Source organism: Solenopsis invicta, chromosome 7 (assembly GCF_016802725.1).
Source record: "Solenopsis invicta isolate M01_SB chromosome 7, UNIL_Sinv_3.0, whole genome shotgun sequence".
In the NCBI taxonomy this organism is placed as follows: Eukaryota; Metazoa; Arthropoda; class Insecta; order Hymenoptera; family Formicidae; genus Solenopsis; species Solenopsis invicta.
The window spans coordinates 7,599,662-7,618,836 of record NC_052670.1 but is presented as its reverse complement, the minus strand read 5'-3'; the positions used below and the strand labels follow the sequence as shown (position 1 = coordinate 7,618,836).

The 19,175-nt window shown below is 34.3% G+C and overlaps 3 protein-coding genes across 4 annotated transcripts; 2 read left to right on the top strand and 1 right to left on the bottom strand.

Moving 5' to 3' along the window:
- The first annotated feature begins 2,346 nt into the window (after positions 1-2,346).
- On the top strand, positions 2,347-6,358 carry LOC105205417 (ADP-dependent glucokinase). Its single transcript, XM_011174781.3, has 5 exons — positions 2,347-2,748; positions 3,202-3,489; positions 3,993-4,129; positions 4,217-4,665; positions 4,890-6,358. The coding sequence occupies exons 1-5, from the start codon at positions 2,417-2,419 to the stop codon at positions 5,130-5,132; spliced, it is 1,449 nt and encodes a 482-aa protein (XP_011173083.1). The 5' UTR covers positions 2,347-2,416; the 3' UTR covers positions 5,133-6,358.
- LOC105205424 (zinc finger matrin-type protein CG9776) lies at positions 6,072-14,324 on the bottom strand. 2 transcript variants are annotated; one of them, XM_026136881.2, is made up of 9 exons: positions 13,983-14,324; positions 12,979-13,295; positions 12,367-12,495; positions 11,722-11,893; positions 11,349-11,527; positions 10,903-11,274; positions 10,397-10,502; positions 9,169-9,287; positions 6,072-8,935 (listed from the first exon to the last, which is right to left on the bottom strand). In XM_026136881.2, exons 2-9 carry the CDS (start codon positions 13,276-13,278, stop codon positions 6,761-6,763), a joined length of 3,552 nt encoding a protein of 1,183 aa, XP_025992666.1. In that variant the 5' UTR covers positions 13,279-13,295; positions 13,983-14,324; the 3' UTR covers positions 6,072-6,760. The 2 variants fall into 2 exon arrangements, with proteins under 2 accessions (XP_025992666.1, XP_039307396.1); XM_039451462.1 differs by lacking the exon at positions 13,983-14,324 and adding an exon at positions 13,480-13,905.
- A 2,539-nt stretch (positions 14,325-16,863) lies between these two features.
- On the top strand, positions 16,864-18,777 carry LOC105205416 (transmembrane protein 231). Its single transcript, XM_011174780.3, has 6 exons — positions 16,864-16,953; positions 17,221-17,492; positions 17,581-17,744; positions 17,994-18,116; positions 18,185-18,392; positions 18,493-18,777. The coding sequence occupies exons 2-6, from the start codon at positions 17,354-17,356 to the stop codon at positions 18,753-18,755; spliced, it is 897 nt and encodes a 298-aa protein (XP_011173082.1). The 5' UTR covers positions 16,864-16,953; positions 17,221-17,353; the 3' UTR covers positions 18,756-18,777.
- The last annotated feature ends 398 nt before the right edge of the window (positions 18,778-19,175 follow it).

Sequence of the window (19,175 nt, the reverse complement as noted above, 5' to 3'; positions counted from 1 at the left end):
TCTTAAGAGAAATCAAAGAAGAAATTTCTCATAAAACAGAACAGTAAAAATAGTTTTGTAATATTATTAAATTAGTACTTATAGATTACATACTATAATTACGATGACCATATATGTGTTTTTCCAAAGAACAGTTTTTTTTTTATTTTGAGTGGCTGTCTTTTAGATTTATTTATTTTTTTCAAAACTCAATTTTGTCTTTCATTCTAATCTGTTGTTCTTTATTTTATGAGAAATTTTTTTCTAATTAGTGTTCCAATGTTTAATGTACTTAATAAAGTGTAAATTTTTACAGTAACAATTGAATTTAATTGTTTAGTTCAAACTGATTTGGAAACATGTAAGAAGAAAACTTTAAAACTTTTAAATTTGTTCATTATTTTTTGCCTTGGTGTATAGAACCTGTAATATCTCATTCCCTACTCTTCGGTAACAACCAATCACACTACTTGTTCTAGAAGAAAGATAAGTCTGTTGAAGTTTCTTCGCATAGATTATAGGTTTATGTAACCTAGAGTTAAAATCTGGTTGTGAAACGCGATAGAAGTTTAACCGTGGCGTTAAACTTGATGGTAGTTCAACAAAGGGTGTTTACGATAACTAATCGGATCTCGGATTGGATTGAACAATGGTACTCAACGTAGGTATAGAAAATTTCTCTAGGCTAATCGGATTGACGATTGCTGTCTCAAATGTAATCCGATTGATGACGAAAGCGTGAAGACCGAGAAGCATGCTTGAAAAGTCTCTTTATTTTTTTAAATAATAACACAAAAAATCAAAGATAAAGTTAAAAAGAATGATTTGAATTTAGATTTATTGTAATTTTTTTGTATAAACACTGGATTTCGTTTAAATTTCTGTTTGTAAAAATTAATTAATCTATTCTAAAGTTTGTGGTTATATCGGAAACAAATCAAAATTAATAAAACAATTATTAATTATTAGGTACATATTAAAGCATATAATATTTCAAGCATATCATATAGAATTCCTGTTTATTATAAACTCAGTAAAAATAACTTTGAAATTATTCAACTACATTATACATTAATCAATATTAATTTATATGTTAAAAATCAATGTATCTGAAAATGTTTTTTTTATTCTTTTCCAGATCGTAAATAAACTTCAACTCCAAGAATAAATAAAAATTACTGGAAAATGGATTGAAAGGGCATTATTGAACATTATCAATTTGTGCTAACTTAAAATTTGTAAAATCTGCTATTCTTTGTTAGTTGTTCATTAGAGAGTAATAATATAAGAACGGAATATACATAAATAAAATTAAAATAATTGTATGCATATATGATGCGTATATTACATTTTTATATTATTACTCTCTAATAAACAACTAATAAAGAAAAGTAGATTTTACAAATTTTAAGTTAGCACAAATTGATATATTGTTCAATAATGCCCTCTTCATATAAATCCATTTTCCAGTAATTTTTATTTATTCATAGAATTGAAGTTTATTTACGATCTGGAAAAGAATAAAAAAAACATTTTTAGAAACATTATTGATTTTTAATATATAAATTAATATTGATTAATGTATAATGTAGTTGAATAATTTCAAAGTTATGTTTACTAAGTTTATAATAAACAGGAATTCTATATGATATGCTTGAAATATTATATGCTTTAATATGTACCTAATAATTAATAATTGTTTTATTAATTTTGATTTGTTTCCGATATAACCACAAACTTTAGAATAGATTAATTAATTTTTACAAACAGAAATTTAAACGAAATCCAGTGTTTAGACAAAAAAAATTACAATAAATCTAAATTCAAATCATTCTTTTTAACTTAATCTTTGATTTTTTGTGTTATTATTTAAAAAAATAAAGAGACTTACTTTTCAAGCATGCTTCTCGGTCTCCACGCTTTCGTCATCAATCGGATTACATTTGAGACAGCAATCGTCAATCCGATTAGCCTAGGGAAATTTTCTATACTTACGTTGAGTACCATTGTTCAATCCAATCCGAGATCCGATTAGTTATCGTAAACACCCTAAGCTCGGGTTAAACCCAAAGTTGTGAAACTGGGCCCCAGAGATCGTCAATCCGATTAGCCTAGGGAAATTTTCTATACTTACGTTGAGTACCATTGTTCAATCCAATCCGAGATCCGATTAATTATCGTAAACACCCATTGAAGTTAAACAGGAGGATTAAACAGGGATCCGTATTGGTGCTGACATTTTAGGTGCAGTCCAATCACGTAGAACCCCGGAGATGTCCAGACTCTCTACTTCTAGGGACTCTAGTTTCGCATGTTAAGTACAGAGCTTTCATTTCTCATAGTATATGTTCTGTGGTTTCACCCCCTGGTATATACTGTGCTCGGGGTGTGTGACGGAGCGACGAAGCGCAACGGAGTGACGACTGGCGACGACAACATGGGGTACAAAAGGAGGTTAGGTTTTGGGACATTTCTTACCGTGCTGATCGTACTGGCGGCGATATATTACCGTAACATTGACGACGTCCTGCAAAAACGATTGCTGACTCTGTTGCACGGTCTCGAGAAGCTTGAAAACAAATACGTCATCACCAGGAGGCCGAAAGTTGCCATAGGTTATGGCGTGTGCACTGACGTCTTCATCGACGCGAAACATCTGCTGAAATACTCGGATGAGATCGGCCGGCCTGAGCACTTCGATGAGATCAACACTGAGCTCGAACTACTTAAGAGCTTCGCCTATTATTTTCGCCATGGAGCCGCGGCCGAGTAAGATTTGAGTTCTGTCATCGTTTTGACATAAATGTCCCAAAAGTACACGTAGCAGAAAATTAACATTGCTTAATGATTAAATACAGTAATTATTAGATGTTAATTATATTTCAAGTGTATTACGTTTATATAAATCAATTAAATTTAACAGACTGATTGACAAATTAGATGTATTACAAAAAAATTTAATAATATTAGAAAACCTCTAATGTCATTTGCTTAACAAAATTATTCTGATAAGATTGCTTTGAATATCTTATTGAATAAATTTATATATTAAAATTAAAACTAGCTTTCTTTTGTTAACTACGAACATTTCTATTTACTTATAAATATTTTATGTGATTGTTAAAATTTATTACTTCTAAATCATCCGATGTGTCATACATCATAATTATGCAGTTATAATTGTTATAGCTAACTTACATAGAACAAAACTTTTCTCCACAGACGCTACATGGCAAATAGAACTTTATTCGATGAATTGGTGTTGAAAGCACGCTCGTTTTCCTCGTCTTACTCGACAATTGGAGGAAATGCAGCAGTCATGGCGATGCGATTTGCGCGGGAGGGATGCGACGTGACTCTCGCGGCTAAAATGACTAGATCCTTGTACCAAATGTTTCCTCAGGTGATAAATATAGTGGGCGGCGTGGTGAAACGCGACGATATTCATCTCATCATGGAATACAAGCATGGTGAAGTGTGGGGCCCTTATTCCAGTGCGAGAGCAAACAGGTATTGATAATATTTCAGATAAAAGTAACGATAAGATAAATGCAAAGTTGCGTACATTTCAAGATATCTCTATGAATTATTTATGTATCGTTTACATCACAGATACAATAGTCTCGCACAGCACAAATTATGTTTACGTGACTCTCTTTTTTCATATTGACAATACAAGCAATGCAAATTGTAAATTGTATAACACAAGATAGAAAAGAAATAATTAAGTTATAAGATTGTTAATATATCTGATTTTAGTAATGATAAAGTAAAAATATAGAATATTAAAAATTAAAAAATGTAACATACTTTTCATTATTGTTGATATAAAATTTGATTCTTTGATAATCCATAGACTACACATAAAATATACAATAATAAATTACATTGTATAGACATATTGTATAATATTTATATTTTACACAACCATATTACACTCTACTCTAGATAAATGCATGATTAAATAAATAATGCCAATAAAGGACTAAAACATGCTTTTTACCTTTTTCCAGATATATCGTTCACAATGATATGAATAATCCAATGATCAGCTCTTTCGATGCCTTTGATAAAGTTCTGGGAACTTATAATCCCGATTTATTGGTAGTCAGCGGCCTCCAGATGATGGACAATTACCCATTTCGAGAAGGTAGTTTTTTACCGAACATATATATCCATAGCTATATATTAAATTTAATTAAATAAAAAGATCACGTTTATGCGCAAAATTTTACAGATATACGAAAGAATCTGCTGATGAACGTAAAGAAACAGATGGTGGAACGTCCGAGCTCTACCAGAATTCATTTCGAGATGGCTTCATTCGCCGAGGATAAATTGCTCTTTGAGCTGTGCGATCTGGTGGTTCCCTTCGCTGACAGTTTAGGGATGAACGAGCAAGAAATAGCAAATCTATACAATACTATGTATTACGGCAATATTTCATTAGTGGCTAACTCGACTCCGCGTGTCGCAACGGTGTTGGATCAGATGAGAACTTTGTTCAAACTCATACGCTTGAGAGGCAAATCAATCGCGAATTCTAGAGAGCTCACGAGAATTCATGTGCACACGCTGGCATACCAAGCCATATTCACCGTTAAAGATTCCGTTTGGAAGAATACCATGGCCGCTGCAGCCAAAGCATCGTTGACCGCAAACAGACACGTATGCGCATCGAGTAATGTGAGCATTATCAAATATATGAATAACTTATATGAAAGAACGATTTTCATAAATATTTTACCAATATTTTTTGATATTTAATAGTTAGCAAATCAGCAACTTTTGAATGAAACGTTTAGAGAAATTATCAGTCAACTATAACACTTATTTAATTCATATATTAAAATACTTTGTATATGTGTATCTTACGTTCAATAACTTTAAAATTATTTTGTCCAATGCAGGTCGATGTAAAAAAAGCAACACTGATCATGGACGATAGTTTTTCAACGTCTATCGTCGATGGTACTCGAATAGCACTGAACATTGACAAACCGGTATCTTGTTGGGACGAGATTCTGAAGGTGGAATCGGAGGATATTTCTATTCAGGTGTGCGTCGCTCCCGTGTTGGTTTGTACGCAAGCTAGTCAGACGGCAGGTGGCGGGGACAATATTTCCAGCGCAGGTTTAGTACTTCAAATCTAAAATACGAGTTCACATCGATATACGACGGGATCGTTTTACTACACCGCCGTGTTCGCATTACGAATTCTATGTCCCATCCATTGTATACACGTAGACGACGAACGGAAATCCTAAAGTAGGCCTTTAATAATGTTTGTAGCACGTGAGAATTTACTACATTAGTTTTTACATTCCAATTTGACTGCAAAAAATATAGACTGGACACACAGGAGTGATTACGTGCATCGCTAAACTATATATAGAGCACAATTTAATTCTTTTATACACTCGACGTGCGTTTTATCAAATTGTGACGTTCTGCCTAATACGATTATCGATAGCAACTTGGTACTAATATCAATGTTTACGAACATTGCATTGTTATTCTCGCATTTGTAGACTAATTTTAATCAAGTTTGTTCCGATATTATATTATGTAAGCTAATCATGCTGTGGTAGATTAAGCATTTTTACAAAAACACGAACGAAAACCGTGAGATTTCCTGAGTACTGAGAAACTTGAGTAACAATATTTAAGAATTAAATAGTGCCATGTGACTTATATTTCAATAGAGATAGTTTCAAAACCATTTCACAATAGATTTGTAGTTATGATATATTAACTTTGAAAAGCACAGGCAATGTGATATTATCTTTAGGAATTGATTGTAAGATTAAACTTAAAGAAACAGAAAGAGAGAAGGTGTGATTTTTAAAAAAAAGAAAAGGAATTATTTAATCTCGGGAAATGTCGCATATAAATATCTCCAATGTTATGATCTTACATTCCAACGTTCAAATCTGTTATCTTTATATATAAAAAATCGAATATTTCTTTCACATTTAAAAAGATATTGTACATATATATATATATATATATATATATATATATATATATATATATATGGCGTAAGCTTGAAAGTTATGGATTTGCAATATTAAAGATATACAATATCAATGTTGATACACAATGTGAAATTGTGTTTTTTTTTTATTGATATTACACACATATCTCTTTTTTTTTACTTATGCACTGATAACATTCCATAACATTCAGATTTATTGATTTTCAACAAATGCTCTTTATAACTTTTATCAAGAAATAGAGATGAAATTCAAAACTGTATCATACATTAATCGTTGTCATCATTAATGTCAAGATGTGATACCGATTGTGCAATAGTGTATTTATGAATTCTTAAAACAAAATTGACGAAAATATATTACTAAATAAAAAGAGGGACAGTAATGTTAACGAGCTAACAAACCTTATAATCTAACGGACAATTTGTAAATTCTACTATATATCGTTAAGTAATCTTTACAGATCGTACACGCTTAAACTGGTACCAGATTTATGCGCGTTTCACGTATCATAGCTCTGGCTTATTTTTTTTCTATAGTGTATTTCAGGATCATCTCTTTCTCTTTATCGTACAGTTGTTTTTTTTCCTTTTTTTTTATCACATTCGATTTCGAAACACATGAAATTAAAAAAAAAATCTATCAAAATATATATTGAAATGAACAATAAGTGAATAGATAATAACTCAATCCTTCCTATCACGGAATATAATTTCTTTTTCTGCATGTGAATCATTAACAGGGCGCCATATATCGATAATAAATCCATAGATCGCAAGCGTAATTTACAAGATTGTATCTCCCTCGTCAATGCCCAACATGCGTAAATCATCAGGTCCGGGTTGCGTGTCCGCTTCTGCCTCTTGCATAATCTCGGGTGGCGGTTGATCCATGTACTCAGGACCATATCCTACACAGCCCAACATACTGTACATTGAAGAATACATAATATTAGACTCCTGTTGGTTCTGCTGTTGCTGTTTGGTCTCCGCTGTCTCCTCTTTAGGAAAGATTATATTGAGCGCCTCTTGTAAATCATCCGGCAATGGAATGCTCGGATCTGCTGGACGCTTCTCCGATGGTTCCGGTATGTCGGCTACATCAGAATGTGGTGGCACAGCACCCGAATCTACTACTGGTATCGGCGGCTGCGACGGATTCTGATGATTCTGCACGAAGTTCGCGTTTGGTGGCGGCTGCGACATGAAGGTAGCAGGCGGTACAGCTTGACGAGGCGGGAATCTCGGTGATGACTGAACGAATGGCGGTGGATTTGACATGAACGGCGGAGGTGGTCGATTTGGCGTAAAGTGCGGCGTCGATGGTGCACTTTGCGCCGACGGTCTATTCTGTGCTGATTGCTGTTGCTGACTCGGAGTGAAGCTGGGTGGTGGTCTGTTCAGTGGAGGCGGTGGATGTGGGGGTAACGGTAATTTCGACACGTTCGAAGTTTGCTGCTGCTGTTTTTGTTGCTCGACTATTGGTTGCTCTTCTATGACTGTTTCCTCCGACTGATCATCTATCTCCATGTCAACCACCTGCGGAGTCGGTTTGTTTTCGTTTAGGACGGGAGGAGGAGGTGCCACTAGAATCTTCATAGGCTGATTGTTAGTTTTGCCTGTCAGTGAAGTCGTAGTGTTGCTGTTATTCAAGTTTAAAGGGGTAGCTAACTTGGTAATGTGCACAACACCGGGTGGATTGATAATTTCATTAGGTACTTTTGGCGTATCCTCAAATTTGCTTTGTTGATAAGGCAATGGAGCAATGTCCTTTTCCGGTAACTTCGGCTCTTCAGCCTTCTTCTTAAATAAAGGTAGTCTGCCGATGAATGGTAATTTGCCCTTGGCTGCTACTTGCGGTGCGGATTTCTTGCCTGAAACGGTACCTTTCTTTGATTTCTCGCTTGATTTCTTGTCAAACTTAGATTCGTCGTTTGATGAATTGTCATTATCACGTCTATCCTTGCTATATTTGTCATAACCTCTTTTGGGACTGCTATCGCGCCAACTTCTATCACGTCTTGGAGAATCGTTGTTATCTCTGTCTCTATCTCTCTTTCGACGATCGTCGTAGTAATCACGGTCCCTGTCTCTGTCCCTATCCCGATCTCTGTCACGTCGACTTCTTCTGTCATATCTGCTATACTTGCGATCATCTTTGTAACGATCTCTATCGCGATCTCTATCCTCCTCTTTTTCAACTGACTTACTTTCAGGCGGTTTCACTGTCATATTTACTTGCTGTTTAGTCCAAAATCCCATATGTGGCTTCGGCATCTCTTCTGGTTTCGGCAATTCAATCGGTTTATTCGGCGTGATTGGCTGAGACTGCTTCTCCTCTTCCTTCTTTATCCAGAAAGGCTTAGGTGGCTCCTTTGGGCCCCAAGCCTCTAAGTCCTCTGATTTCTTTGAATAAACGTTCTGCCGTAAGTCATTTTCGTCTTCTTCGATTTTTTCTTGATTTACTTTGCGGCTTTTCATCTCTTCCTCTTGTTTGGCCTTCAATTTGTCTCTGATTGAATTCAAGAGTTGTCTATCATCCGCTTCCGACGGATGTTGCTCGGGCAACGGTGACTGATTAATCTGCGACGATGTTTTCGACCAGTGTCCTTTTAATTTTAAACGCTGATAATCTATCTCCTCATTCAAAATCGCCTGCGTGGATGCTTTCATCTTGTTCCGCATTGCCACACGTATACTCTTGGTAGTATCCTGATCGGATTCTGTATCAGTATTTTCTGATTCACTCGATGTATCACTGGCACTACTTCTATTTCTGCGTTTCTTGGCTTTTTTCGATTTTTTCTTATTCTTCTTCGATTTCTTCGATTTTATTGGAGGGTCGTCATCTTTCTGTTTCTGTAATTCCAACTGTATCTGCTTGTGTTTTTCCTCAGAGAACGCCTTTTCTCTATCGGCCATCCAATCTGTTTCCCAATGCGGATTTTGTTCCACGAAACGCTAAGCAACACATTATTCAATTAAATTATTTACATCGAGGATATGAATTTGTGCAAAAATTATCTTTTTGTTAAATTCCAATTTAAATTATTTAAAATGACTATTTTTTATTAATAAAAATTACTTAAAAAAATTATGTAATTTTAATTCTATTTTCAATTTTATTCTGTAAAATTGATCTTTTACTATAAACTAATTATTGTTATTAAACATTATCTGGAAAAATTACTTACGGAAAAATTCTCAGAATGGCGTTTAGATTTCAAATGCAGACTAGCACAATGAAGATCCCCTATCCAGGAGTCGCAAAGTTTGCAATACCAAGCCGTTGCTGCACTGAAGAACTGTAGACCTATAATCAAATAATCCCACAATTAGCATTAAGCTTCGAAAAGGGTAAGCATTATAAGTTCATAAAGAATGACCTTATATTCTGCCACGACACATTCATGTTACTGAAAACAAAAATAATATATTAAAAGATGTTCAATATAAATGGCTGATTATATTAAATTTCCCTATGTATTCCCACGATGATCTGTAGAAAGAGAGGAAAGGAAAGAAAAAATCAATTTTATTTCTTAGAAATGTTGTCTCTACATAATACAAATAATAATGCATATAAATATATATAAACAGATAAATAAAAATACATTATATTTTTATATGAATATATTGCAACTGCTTATTTTAATAATTTTCAAGATTTAAAACTTTCTTATTGAATATATAACGCGTGATAAATAATTATATTTATATTTGAGTATGATATATGAATGTGCACTTGCAGTATATTTTACAAACAGTTAATACAATATTTTTTTAAATAAATTAATAATATTGAAAAGATAATACACATTTTCAATATAAATAAGTAATAACTTTCTTCGCCAAAACTTCACCAAACTTACACATATATGTGTATATATATATATCTCAATTGCAAGTAACAACACAAAATGCTTTATATACAATATCTTATATGTCATTACTTTGTCAAGTAATGCACTACACGATGTGATAAGATCTTATTAAGATCTAGTCCAGAAGATAGTTGATCACCCTAAATTATGTAAAGCGTAGTGTTGTGGGGAATGAAATTAGACACGTGATCACAATAAAGTGACATTGCCAGAAAGCCGGCTCAGAAAGTGCGCTTCTTGAATCCAGATAAAATCCAATGCATCGCTGTGGTGTTTGCGACATTGCTAGAAAATTTGTATCTATCAAGAATATCTTGATTTACGCGATGTTTATCATATTTCCAACGTATATGATTTAAATTAAAATTATTGGCTTTAATGTTTCGATCAACGATATCACAAACGACTTATGTAGAACAAATTTTCAAGCAACTCGTGATTGCTGATCTCTTCAATACATACCGAACACCACAGTTATCTGTGCACAAGCTACGGAATTATATTCTATTAGTAATTGTCCACTAGTAATTGACCTTACCTTTAATGGGTGTTCTTTTCGTCGGTAGTCCGTGATAAAAGGGTACTTCTTTTTCTGTCCCTTCGCCATTTCGCTCATGCCATGGCATATCAACAATCTTGCGTTCCTGTATATATAAAGTACAATATTAGTAAAAACGGATTTTATAACAGGCGCAAGAAACTCGGTACTTTTTTTTCTTTAATAAGTATTGACATATGGTACATCAAAAATTACATTATGTACCAAGTACCTGCTTGTCGTGATCGTTACTGTGTAATATATCATCCAGTTACAAATATAGTTTGAACTACAAATACATATATAGCTTAATTATAAATCCATTAATTTTTTTATTATACAAAACAATATATACGTATATTTTTTCTTCTACCTGTTTTCTACAGTATCACTAATAAATTTCCATTATTTGTACAAAAATCTCTAGATCTAGCTTCTCTAACGTTTGATTACTAAAGGCATTTTCATCATTTAAGACAATTATATTGCTCACAAATATTACTTACTAAACAAGCCTCTCTGTGTTCATTGGTATGTAGATGATTTAAATATTCCTTTGCTGTTTTAGGAAAGATATCGCAGACTTTACACCAATGCATTTCAGGATCGTAGTGAACGAAATTGTACATTGGCTTATCCTCTGATGATCTTCTTTCTCTCTCTCTCTCCGCTCTTCCGGCTTCTTTATCCGAATCGGACGATCTGTCAGGCGAAGGAGACTTCCCTTTCGGAAAGTCCTCCTTTGGACTTCTCGAACGCTTACTCAATTCTAGCTTAAACTTGCTCTTCAGATCATCCACAGTAACTTTGTCACCAATAATACCAGTGAGCATATCAATGACATTGTGAATAGACTTCATTTTATTTTGTATTTCAACCTGTAATCACATTTAATTCAGATAAATTTTGATTACAAAGAAAAAACATTAATTAACGTACATGTGTTAATTACCTGCAATTTCTGATTTTCCTTTAAAATTCGATTATTTTCGCGGCCGCCCTCCTTGCTTATCTCGTCACATTGCTGACGCAGAATTTCCAGTTCACGTTGTAACGTGGCAGATTTCTTAACATATTCTTCTCGTTGCTTGGCTAATGTTGCTTTCTGTTGTTTCACCTCAGCTGCGATTGCTATTAAGTGTTCAAATCGAAAAGTTTTAAAATCGTATATAAAAACACTCTTATTAAATATGCAGAAATTACTATCTTAAGTAAATATTAATATCAATTTAAATTATTCTTACAGAATACTACAAATAAGTAGATTATAATTTTAATGTTTTAGGTATTATAAATTAAATTTATTGTAAACAAAAACTGCGTGCCTTCTTTTTGCCTGACATCGTCGGGTCTCGTCGTTAAGGATGTCACTAAGCCAGAAGAACCGCTATCAATCGGCCTCGACGATTCTTGTTGCGGTGTCAAAGAAGGAGGTGGCGGTGCTTGCTGATTGTTATATGACACTTGACTCCCTTGCCAGTTGGGCGGCGGGTAATCCTAACAGAATCAATACGTCCCATCGATTTCAAATCGTTCACTGGCATTTTTATTGACCCTTACCTTTATCAGATGATACTCAAATGAGGACTTTGGCTAATACATGGAAGTCTTGACGATGCAACGGTGTGATCAATATTATGGATTTCCAATATCAGTGCCAGTAAAATATATAACGCGAAAATTATACTTACTGAGACATTCACAATATTACGATACAGAAAAGTATAATTGTAACGCTTCAAGAAAGGAGCGGAAACAAATACGCTACCGAATATAAATCATAATCAGTAGCGTAATAGAATAACTCTTAAATATATTTTGCAAAGTGAGCAATAGTTTCAAGAGACCACATGCTCTAATATTAGAATATGAATTGTTTTTCAACCACATTGTTTTGACACCAGTATCTATTAATCTTTCTTCTAAATAAAGCTAAGAATGTATTAATCTTTTTCCAAAGTACAACTTACACTTCGATAGCCAGCAGGTTGTTGATAACTATAGTCATAACCCGGACCATAGTTGTAACCGTAATTGTTATAGCCCTGGTTGTAAGCAGAAATAGGTGGTGGTGGCTGACTTGTGTTTGGTGGGGGTGCCTTTAAAGATGAAACACAAAGCCATATTACAACAAAAACAATCGATGTCTTTAATAAGAGATGATTTTCTATCTTATCCTTTAAGTAGGTAGATAATCTACCAATATATTATTATATTTAAATTTATGTTAGTTTCATTCTTATGAGATAAAAGAATATAAAAATGACATTTTAATAATGGAAAGTTAATTTTAGTCAAAGTCTCTCTCTCTCTCTCTCTCTCTCTCTCACAATCAATCAATCAATCAACATGATTAATAAAACATAATTTTTTGTATCTTTTAAACTAGGTAGTCTAGCTTGTTTTGATTAAATTTATATAATACCTTTATGAGATAAAAAAATGTAAAAATAATGAACCTTAAATTCTGTTGCCTACACAAAAATGTAGTATTTAAATTTTTTTAAATGTTTGGAATGCTCTGGCCACTCCATCTACTCACTTATTTATAAATTCATCAAATTTACAAAAGCTATTTATACCTGGTATTGATTGTGCACTGCTGAAACATAACTAGCAGAATTGCTTGGAGCAGGTACAGAACTTGGCGGTTGGGATGGCGAAGCTTGTGGTGGTTTCCAGTCTTGCGATCTGCTAGAATCTTTTCTTCTTCTATCTCTGGAACTCGACCGAGACCTTCTGTCTCTGGAGCGAGACCGACGATATCGGTTCCGTCTTGGAGATGGTGATCGATCATATTTTCTTCTTCTTCTGGCATGCGAGGAATCGTCCGAATCGGCGCTAGGGCTTCTAGGACCCTTGCGCCTGGATTCAGACTCCATTGTTTGCTTCAAATCTCCTATACAATATAGATGCATACGCTGTATTCATAATACGTCGACAGAAATTGAAGGACTCTTGTGCAACGAGATAGATTTCACCATTTATAAGTCCAGCTTTATAACTTCATGTACTCAAGACAACTTAAAGATTCGCTCGCCTCGGGATGCGCGCAAAGGCGATAAGACGTAGATTTTATTTACCTTCCTATTATCTCTTCGCGTTAATATTTATCGCGATGGCAACAGGAGGGTCGCGGCACGAGATAAGTCCGTAAGGCCGTTTTACAATCGCGTAATCTTAAGCGGTTGTAAGACGCACTTACAAGTTTATTTCAATGCAAATAACTTTAATCTCTTTTTACTTCTTTCTTCTATTTCTAAGAAAAACCGAGATTGAAGTTAATTTACGTGAATGGAAGTGGACAAACAACTGCCTTACAATACCTTAACCGCCTACGTTTACGCAATCGCAGAATGACTTTAACTGGTATGAGAACCGTTTTCAGAAGCGATTTCTATTCGAGACAGACTTTACGAGTCGCAAGCTCAATTTTTCGTTCGGATTCGCAAGACCTGTCCTGTGATAAACGCTGAACATGCGACAATTTCAGGCGTCGCACTGCAGCCATTTGCTACTTCCCACGTCAAGGCAGGCAATCGTCATTTAGATTTAGCACACCGACCACGCGGCTTACGAGACTCACCTCGGTTCAAAGAGGTTCTTCGTTCGCTCGTTAAATCGTGCAGGCGGTCAGTCGAAATTGATATACGTCAACAATCGCTGGAGACGCCGATGACACACCGCATACCGCAACTCCGCGACCGGAGATCACGAAGATCAAAGCAAATCTAGGAAACCGAGACGTTCGAAGCTAACCGAAACGTGACGATGGCCGTCGCGTCAACTCGGATTGTTCGCATGTATGTAACTTGTATGGCTTGTATGTAACGGCACATCGTCCACAGTCCACAGTCCACAGTCGTCCAGTTTCAATGGCGCCAGGTTGCCTACATCGCCATTGGCTAATTTCATATAAAATTTTCTTATTAGTGAATCCAATGAAAAAATTTTAAACACCAAAATGAATTGCGTTGATAGCTGCAATTGAGAGTCAACGTAACTGCGTCACACTGAGTTTTAATAAAATAAGTAATTAGACATTGGAAGCAAAAAAAGAGTAAATTAAAAGAAATTCAGCTAAAAGGAACAAACTCGTGGGATCAACGGAGGATAAACGCTTCGACCAATCGGGCACTCGCACAGGATTTATTTCGAGGGCTTCATTGGCCGAGATGTTTGCTGTTCTCTCCCGCGAAGTTTTCGCTTCGGTTAAACGAAAATAAAACATTAAAACGAAACGTAGCCCTAGATACAATAAACGAAATAGGGAATAGAAAACGGGAATAAGCAACAGTTCAATTTGATGAACAAAGAACAATTTAAAATAGAAAACAAATCGTTATCGTTTTTGAACTGTCAGGTGTTCGCGCGCGAGGTCGCTGCCGGCTGCCGAATGAACGGAAGCGGAAACGCTCGCATGCGCGCGCGCGCGTGTTTCAAAGGATTTGAAAATGTCCGACGATTCCGTGGACTCTTCTATCGATGACGAGGAAGAGGCCGAGGAGGGAAGAAACCGTCGAAGAGCTCGCGCTAGCGGGTCGAGAGTGGCGAGGCGGCTGAGAGCGTTGTTGTGTTGCCTTAAACGTGAACCGAACGCAGATGAGACCGTCAAGTGCGATCCCGACGAGTACGACTACGTCGTCGAAAAGCTGGTCGTGAGACGCGTGCCGCTCGCGCTCTTCGCGATTCCGGCCGATCTCGCGGATAACGCCTCGCGATCGACGTCCTTGTCTAGCGCGATCGACGGAGGTGACTGTGTCATAAAAAAAGCGTCGACGAACAGAACCGCGGCGAACAAAATCTTGCGCTTTGGAAACGAACGTCAAGCCTCGATCAACGAAAGGCAAATATATTTGAGATAAATTCGTAAGAATAAGTCAATCAAAGGGGGTACATATCGAGTATATTATTTTTTACGTGACAATCTAATCTGTTTATTTGTAATTGTTATTTTATATAAATTAATTTATAAATAAAATATTTAATTTATTTGATTTATATTTGATCTATATTGTAATTGTTTTTTAGAGTAATCTAAATTTTACAAAATTATAATATTTTAATAATTTAATATAAATGCTTTTCAAAATTGACTTTTAATTTAATTTAATCTTAACAATTTTTAATTGAATGAGCTTGTTTTGTTTCATGCAACTTTTATAATTAAATTAATATAATGTAATTAAATTAATTTTATATCTTAATATAAAAACTTAATTTAATTAAAAAAAAATCTTGCATTAACTTTCCATCTAATCTTTATACAATCTTTATATATAAAAAAAATAAAAATAATTGAAAAATAATTAAAGAAACAACTTTTGCATTTTGTTTATTATAAATAAAATTGTGATTATTTTATAGAATATTTTTTACATATAATTATTTAAATAGAATAAAAGTCAAAATAATTGATTGAAAAGAGACTTTTAATAATTATTTTAGAATCATTTTAACGTTATTTTGATGACTTGTTGTTCCATTTGGATGCAAATAAAATTTTATATATTATTATATATAATTATATGTGTGAATTTTATTTTCTCAACCTTTATTTTTTATTAAAACAGAATCTGAAATTATTTTTCTAAAGTTTTGTAATTCTTATTTTTGTACATACAAAAATTACATAAGAGGAAGAAATTATAGACATAATTATATATATTTTTTATTATATATATTTATATTTGTTTATATATTTTTTTTTTGTTTGACGATGATCAGAATATAATTTTCAACATGGTCTACTTTTTTACAAAAATTTATTTATAGATCATATTTATGATTCATTTCATTAAAATAAGATTAAAAACAGTTTAGGTTATTAAATGATTAAAATATGAAGTTTATTTAATATTTAATTTTGATGATTAAAAAATAAATATCAAATAATAATTAATAAATATTAATATTGTTTTCACGTTTTCAGTCGGGATTATCGAATAAAATCTTCAATTTGGCGAGAAGAGATCCCGAATAGATTAACGCTAAGTTCAGATTTGAAGAAATCTAAATGCCCATTCAAAGATACCCTAAATTTTTCACGAAGCAAACGATTATTTGCGGAGGACATATCTGAGGCGACGTCTAGTACGAGAACTGATGCTTCCTCCAGAACAACATTCTCCATGACTGTGCAAGACGATATTCCAACTCGAGTCGACGATTCTACTCATTATGAACTTTCTAATTCTCTTTTTGGATTGGGAACTGAAAAGAATCAGTCACGCGCAGAAAGAGACGACGCAACACGAGACGTATTCTCCGAAAAAAAACAAGATAAATTTGTTCCTGGACGTAATCAGAAATATATAGTGTCACCATTTCGAGTACGAAGAGGTTCCTTCGATCTCGCGAAAACGAAGGGTATTGTTGAAGACGGGATAGACGGTAAATCGTTGTCGTATATTGAAGAATCTCCTAAGAATAATAAGTCTTCAGAGCCAATGAAGGATGCGAAAGATCGAAACTTGGGATCGAAGACATCGGTCAGATGGCGAATCACCGTTAAACGTCAGCGTGCAAACGCAACTCTCGAGCATCCTGTTTCCAAGGTGTAACTTGAACTTTTAGAAAAGATAATTCAACATTTTTCAAAAATTGTAATATTTGCTTTTTTTCAAAGAAAAAAGCAAATTTTTTCTTGTTTATTTTTTACTTATTACTGTTAAAAATAAAATTTTTCTAATACTACTTAATAATCACAAGCATTAATCACCTATATCGTCAATTGTAACAACGTTCGATACGTTAAAATACAAAGAAACTAAAAACACAAAGAGATATTTTACTTTTACAGCAAAATCTTTTTTTTTTTTAAGCCATGTTAATTCTTCTCTGGAAGGGGAAACGCACATGACAACATATGGGAATACGCAATGACAGCTGTGTCCATTTGCGTCTACACGCTTTCACACCTGTGGACGTTGCCGCGGCGACGAACGCTGCATCACAATGGCAGCGATCGAGATATTTACAAGTTCCGTCACTTACAAGTACAAGAGTAGAATATATTCTTGCGCCTCGATTGTTGTCTTTTTGCTCATCGTGTTATCCTTGATTACGCCGCTTTTTATAATTCACCATGCGGGAGGTAAAATATCGACGCCACTTTCGTATCGCCGCCTTTAGATACGCGCAATTATTTGTGATGCTTTATATTTAATATTTTTAAATTTTAGGTGTCTGGATGAAAAATCGGATGCACGCGGAAACACCAGATGTGCATTTCATATACAAATATCTGTTAATCGCAGAGATCGATTCTTTTGAAGAGCCCATTGTATGTTCTACTTTTACGACATACAAGGAAAACGATGTCAAAGATCATTGTGCACTAATCAAGGTACTTTTTCATTATCAAAATATATTAAGAGTGCTAGAAATTGGATTTCTCGCGAGCCACTTATATCAATATTTTATTCGATCTTTGATTACGTTATATTCAATTATATTAAACACAACCCTTTGTTCCGACTTTTTTTTCTTACAAAGCTTGTATGTATGATATGCAATATTTATTAAAACATTAGCGGTTATTTATATATATTATCTATTTAAGTATTATTTCTGCATTCATACCTTTTTTATTCAGGTACGAGAAAACGATATAAATAATGATGGGCAAAAGGATTCGCTAAGATTTGAAGCCCATTTTTATACAGATAAGCCAGTGAAAGCATTACGACTCTTGCTGTTCTTCAATTTCCAATTAAAGGTAGATTCGCGCCATTCTTAAGTTTATTCCTCGTTTAATTGTTCACTTAGATTTTCTTTATTTTATAGCATCTCATTCAAGCAACGATAGAATCTATCGGCGTGTTTGATCAAATGTTAAGCCACGAAGCTCAAGAGATACGATTCTTCGGCGATCTGGAGCTACGGCAGAAGGGACTTTTGCACAGCAAAGGCCTCTACGAGACGTATAACCATAGTATAGAGCTGTCCGATTATTCTCTACCCGATCTATTATTGCATACTTTTAATCGGAAGTGTACGTATGCCCATATTTTTCAAAAAATTATCATCAAAACAGAGTTACAAAAAAATAATATACTATTAAGTTAGAGTCATTAACGGTGTTTGCCTTATAGTTTCTGCCAGAATCACAAACAGGCGGGTAACGTGGAAAACGGGCTTCTCTAGCGATGAAGCGGTGGTCGTCATCGGCGAATTGTTCTACGTGGAGAATTTTATTTATTATCAACCGAGTATATGGGAAGAATTGAAATGGGCATGGATCCAATATCTGTCGTGCCTGCTTGTGTTCGCATACGTAGCTAAACATATCTTGGTATTTCTATTTACCAATAGGTACCTGAACACGTATATTGTAAGGCCGTGGATGAATACATGAAAATAAACGAGAATAGCTCTATCTGGTAAATATTGTAAATAAACCTACACAACTTTGGCGCACAAACAATTATAAATTTTCCTTTTATTTCTTGTGCTACGCAGAGTGTTTCTATTGCGTTCAATTTTAATATAACGATTCTCTTCGATTAATGCACCTTTACAGATACTTTTTTTTTTGCTAAAAGTTTGAAGTATACAATTATTGTTTATTGAAAACATTGGTTTTGAAGATTTAATGTAATAATGTCAGAAAATATATTCATAAATATCCTTATTGACATTAGAAGCGACTTTTATCGGAGGGAAAAAAAGCGTTTGTCGTTTGCGCGTAGTTCGTGCTATCAGCCGCGCTATCGGTCATGTAAATTGGATCGATAAAAGGGAGCCGACTGTGCCATTCACGACGGTAGCGCCGGTT

Excerpts from the sequence above, each read along its gene's own strand:
- LOC105205416 (XM_011174780.3), top strand. The coding sequence starts at position 17,354 with ATGGCAGCGATCGAGATATTTACAAGTTCCGTCACTTACAAGTACAAG. Across the intron at positions 17,745-17,993 it reads ATCATTGTGCACTAATCAAG|GTACGAGAAAACGATATAAA; the intron begins GTACTTTTTCAT and ends TTTTTTATTCAG. Across the intron at positions 18,393-18,492 it reads GCATACTTTTAATCGGAAGT|TTTCTGCCAGAATCACAAAC; the intron begins GTACGTATGCCC and ends TTTGCCTTATAG.
- LOC105205424 (XM_026136881.2), bottom strand. The coding sequence starts at position 13,278 with ATGGAGTCTGAATCCAGGCGCAAGGGTCCTAGAAGCCCTAGCGCCGAT. Across the intron at positions 11,894-12,366 it reads AACCTGCTGGCTATCGAAGT|GATTACCCGCCGCCCAACTG; the intron begins GTAAGTTGTACT and ends TGATTCTGTTAG. Across the intron at positions 9,288-10,396 it reads GAAAAGAACACCCATTAAAG|GTCTACAGTTCTTCAGTGCA; the intron begins GTAAGGTCAATT and ends ATTTGATTATAG.
- LOC105205417 (XM_011174781.3), top strand. The coding sequence starts at position 2,417 with ATGGGGTACAAAAGGAGGTTAGGTTTTGGGACATTTCTTACCGTGCTG. Across the intron at positions 4,130-4,216 it reads CAATTACCCATTTCGAGAAG|ATATACGAAAGAATCTGCTG; the intron begins GTAGTTTTTTAC and ends AAAATTTTACAG. Across the intron at positions 4,666-4,889 it reads ACGTATGCGCATCGAGTAAT|GTCGATGTAAAAAAAGCAAC; the intron begins GTGAGCATTATC and ends TGTCCAATGCAG.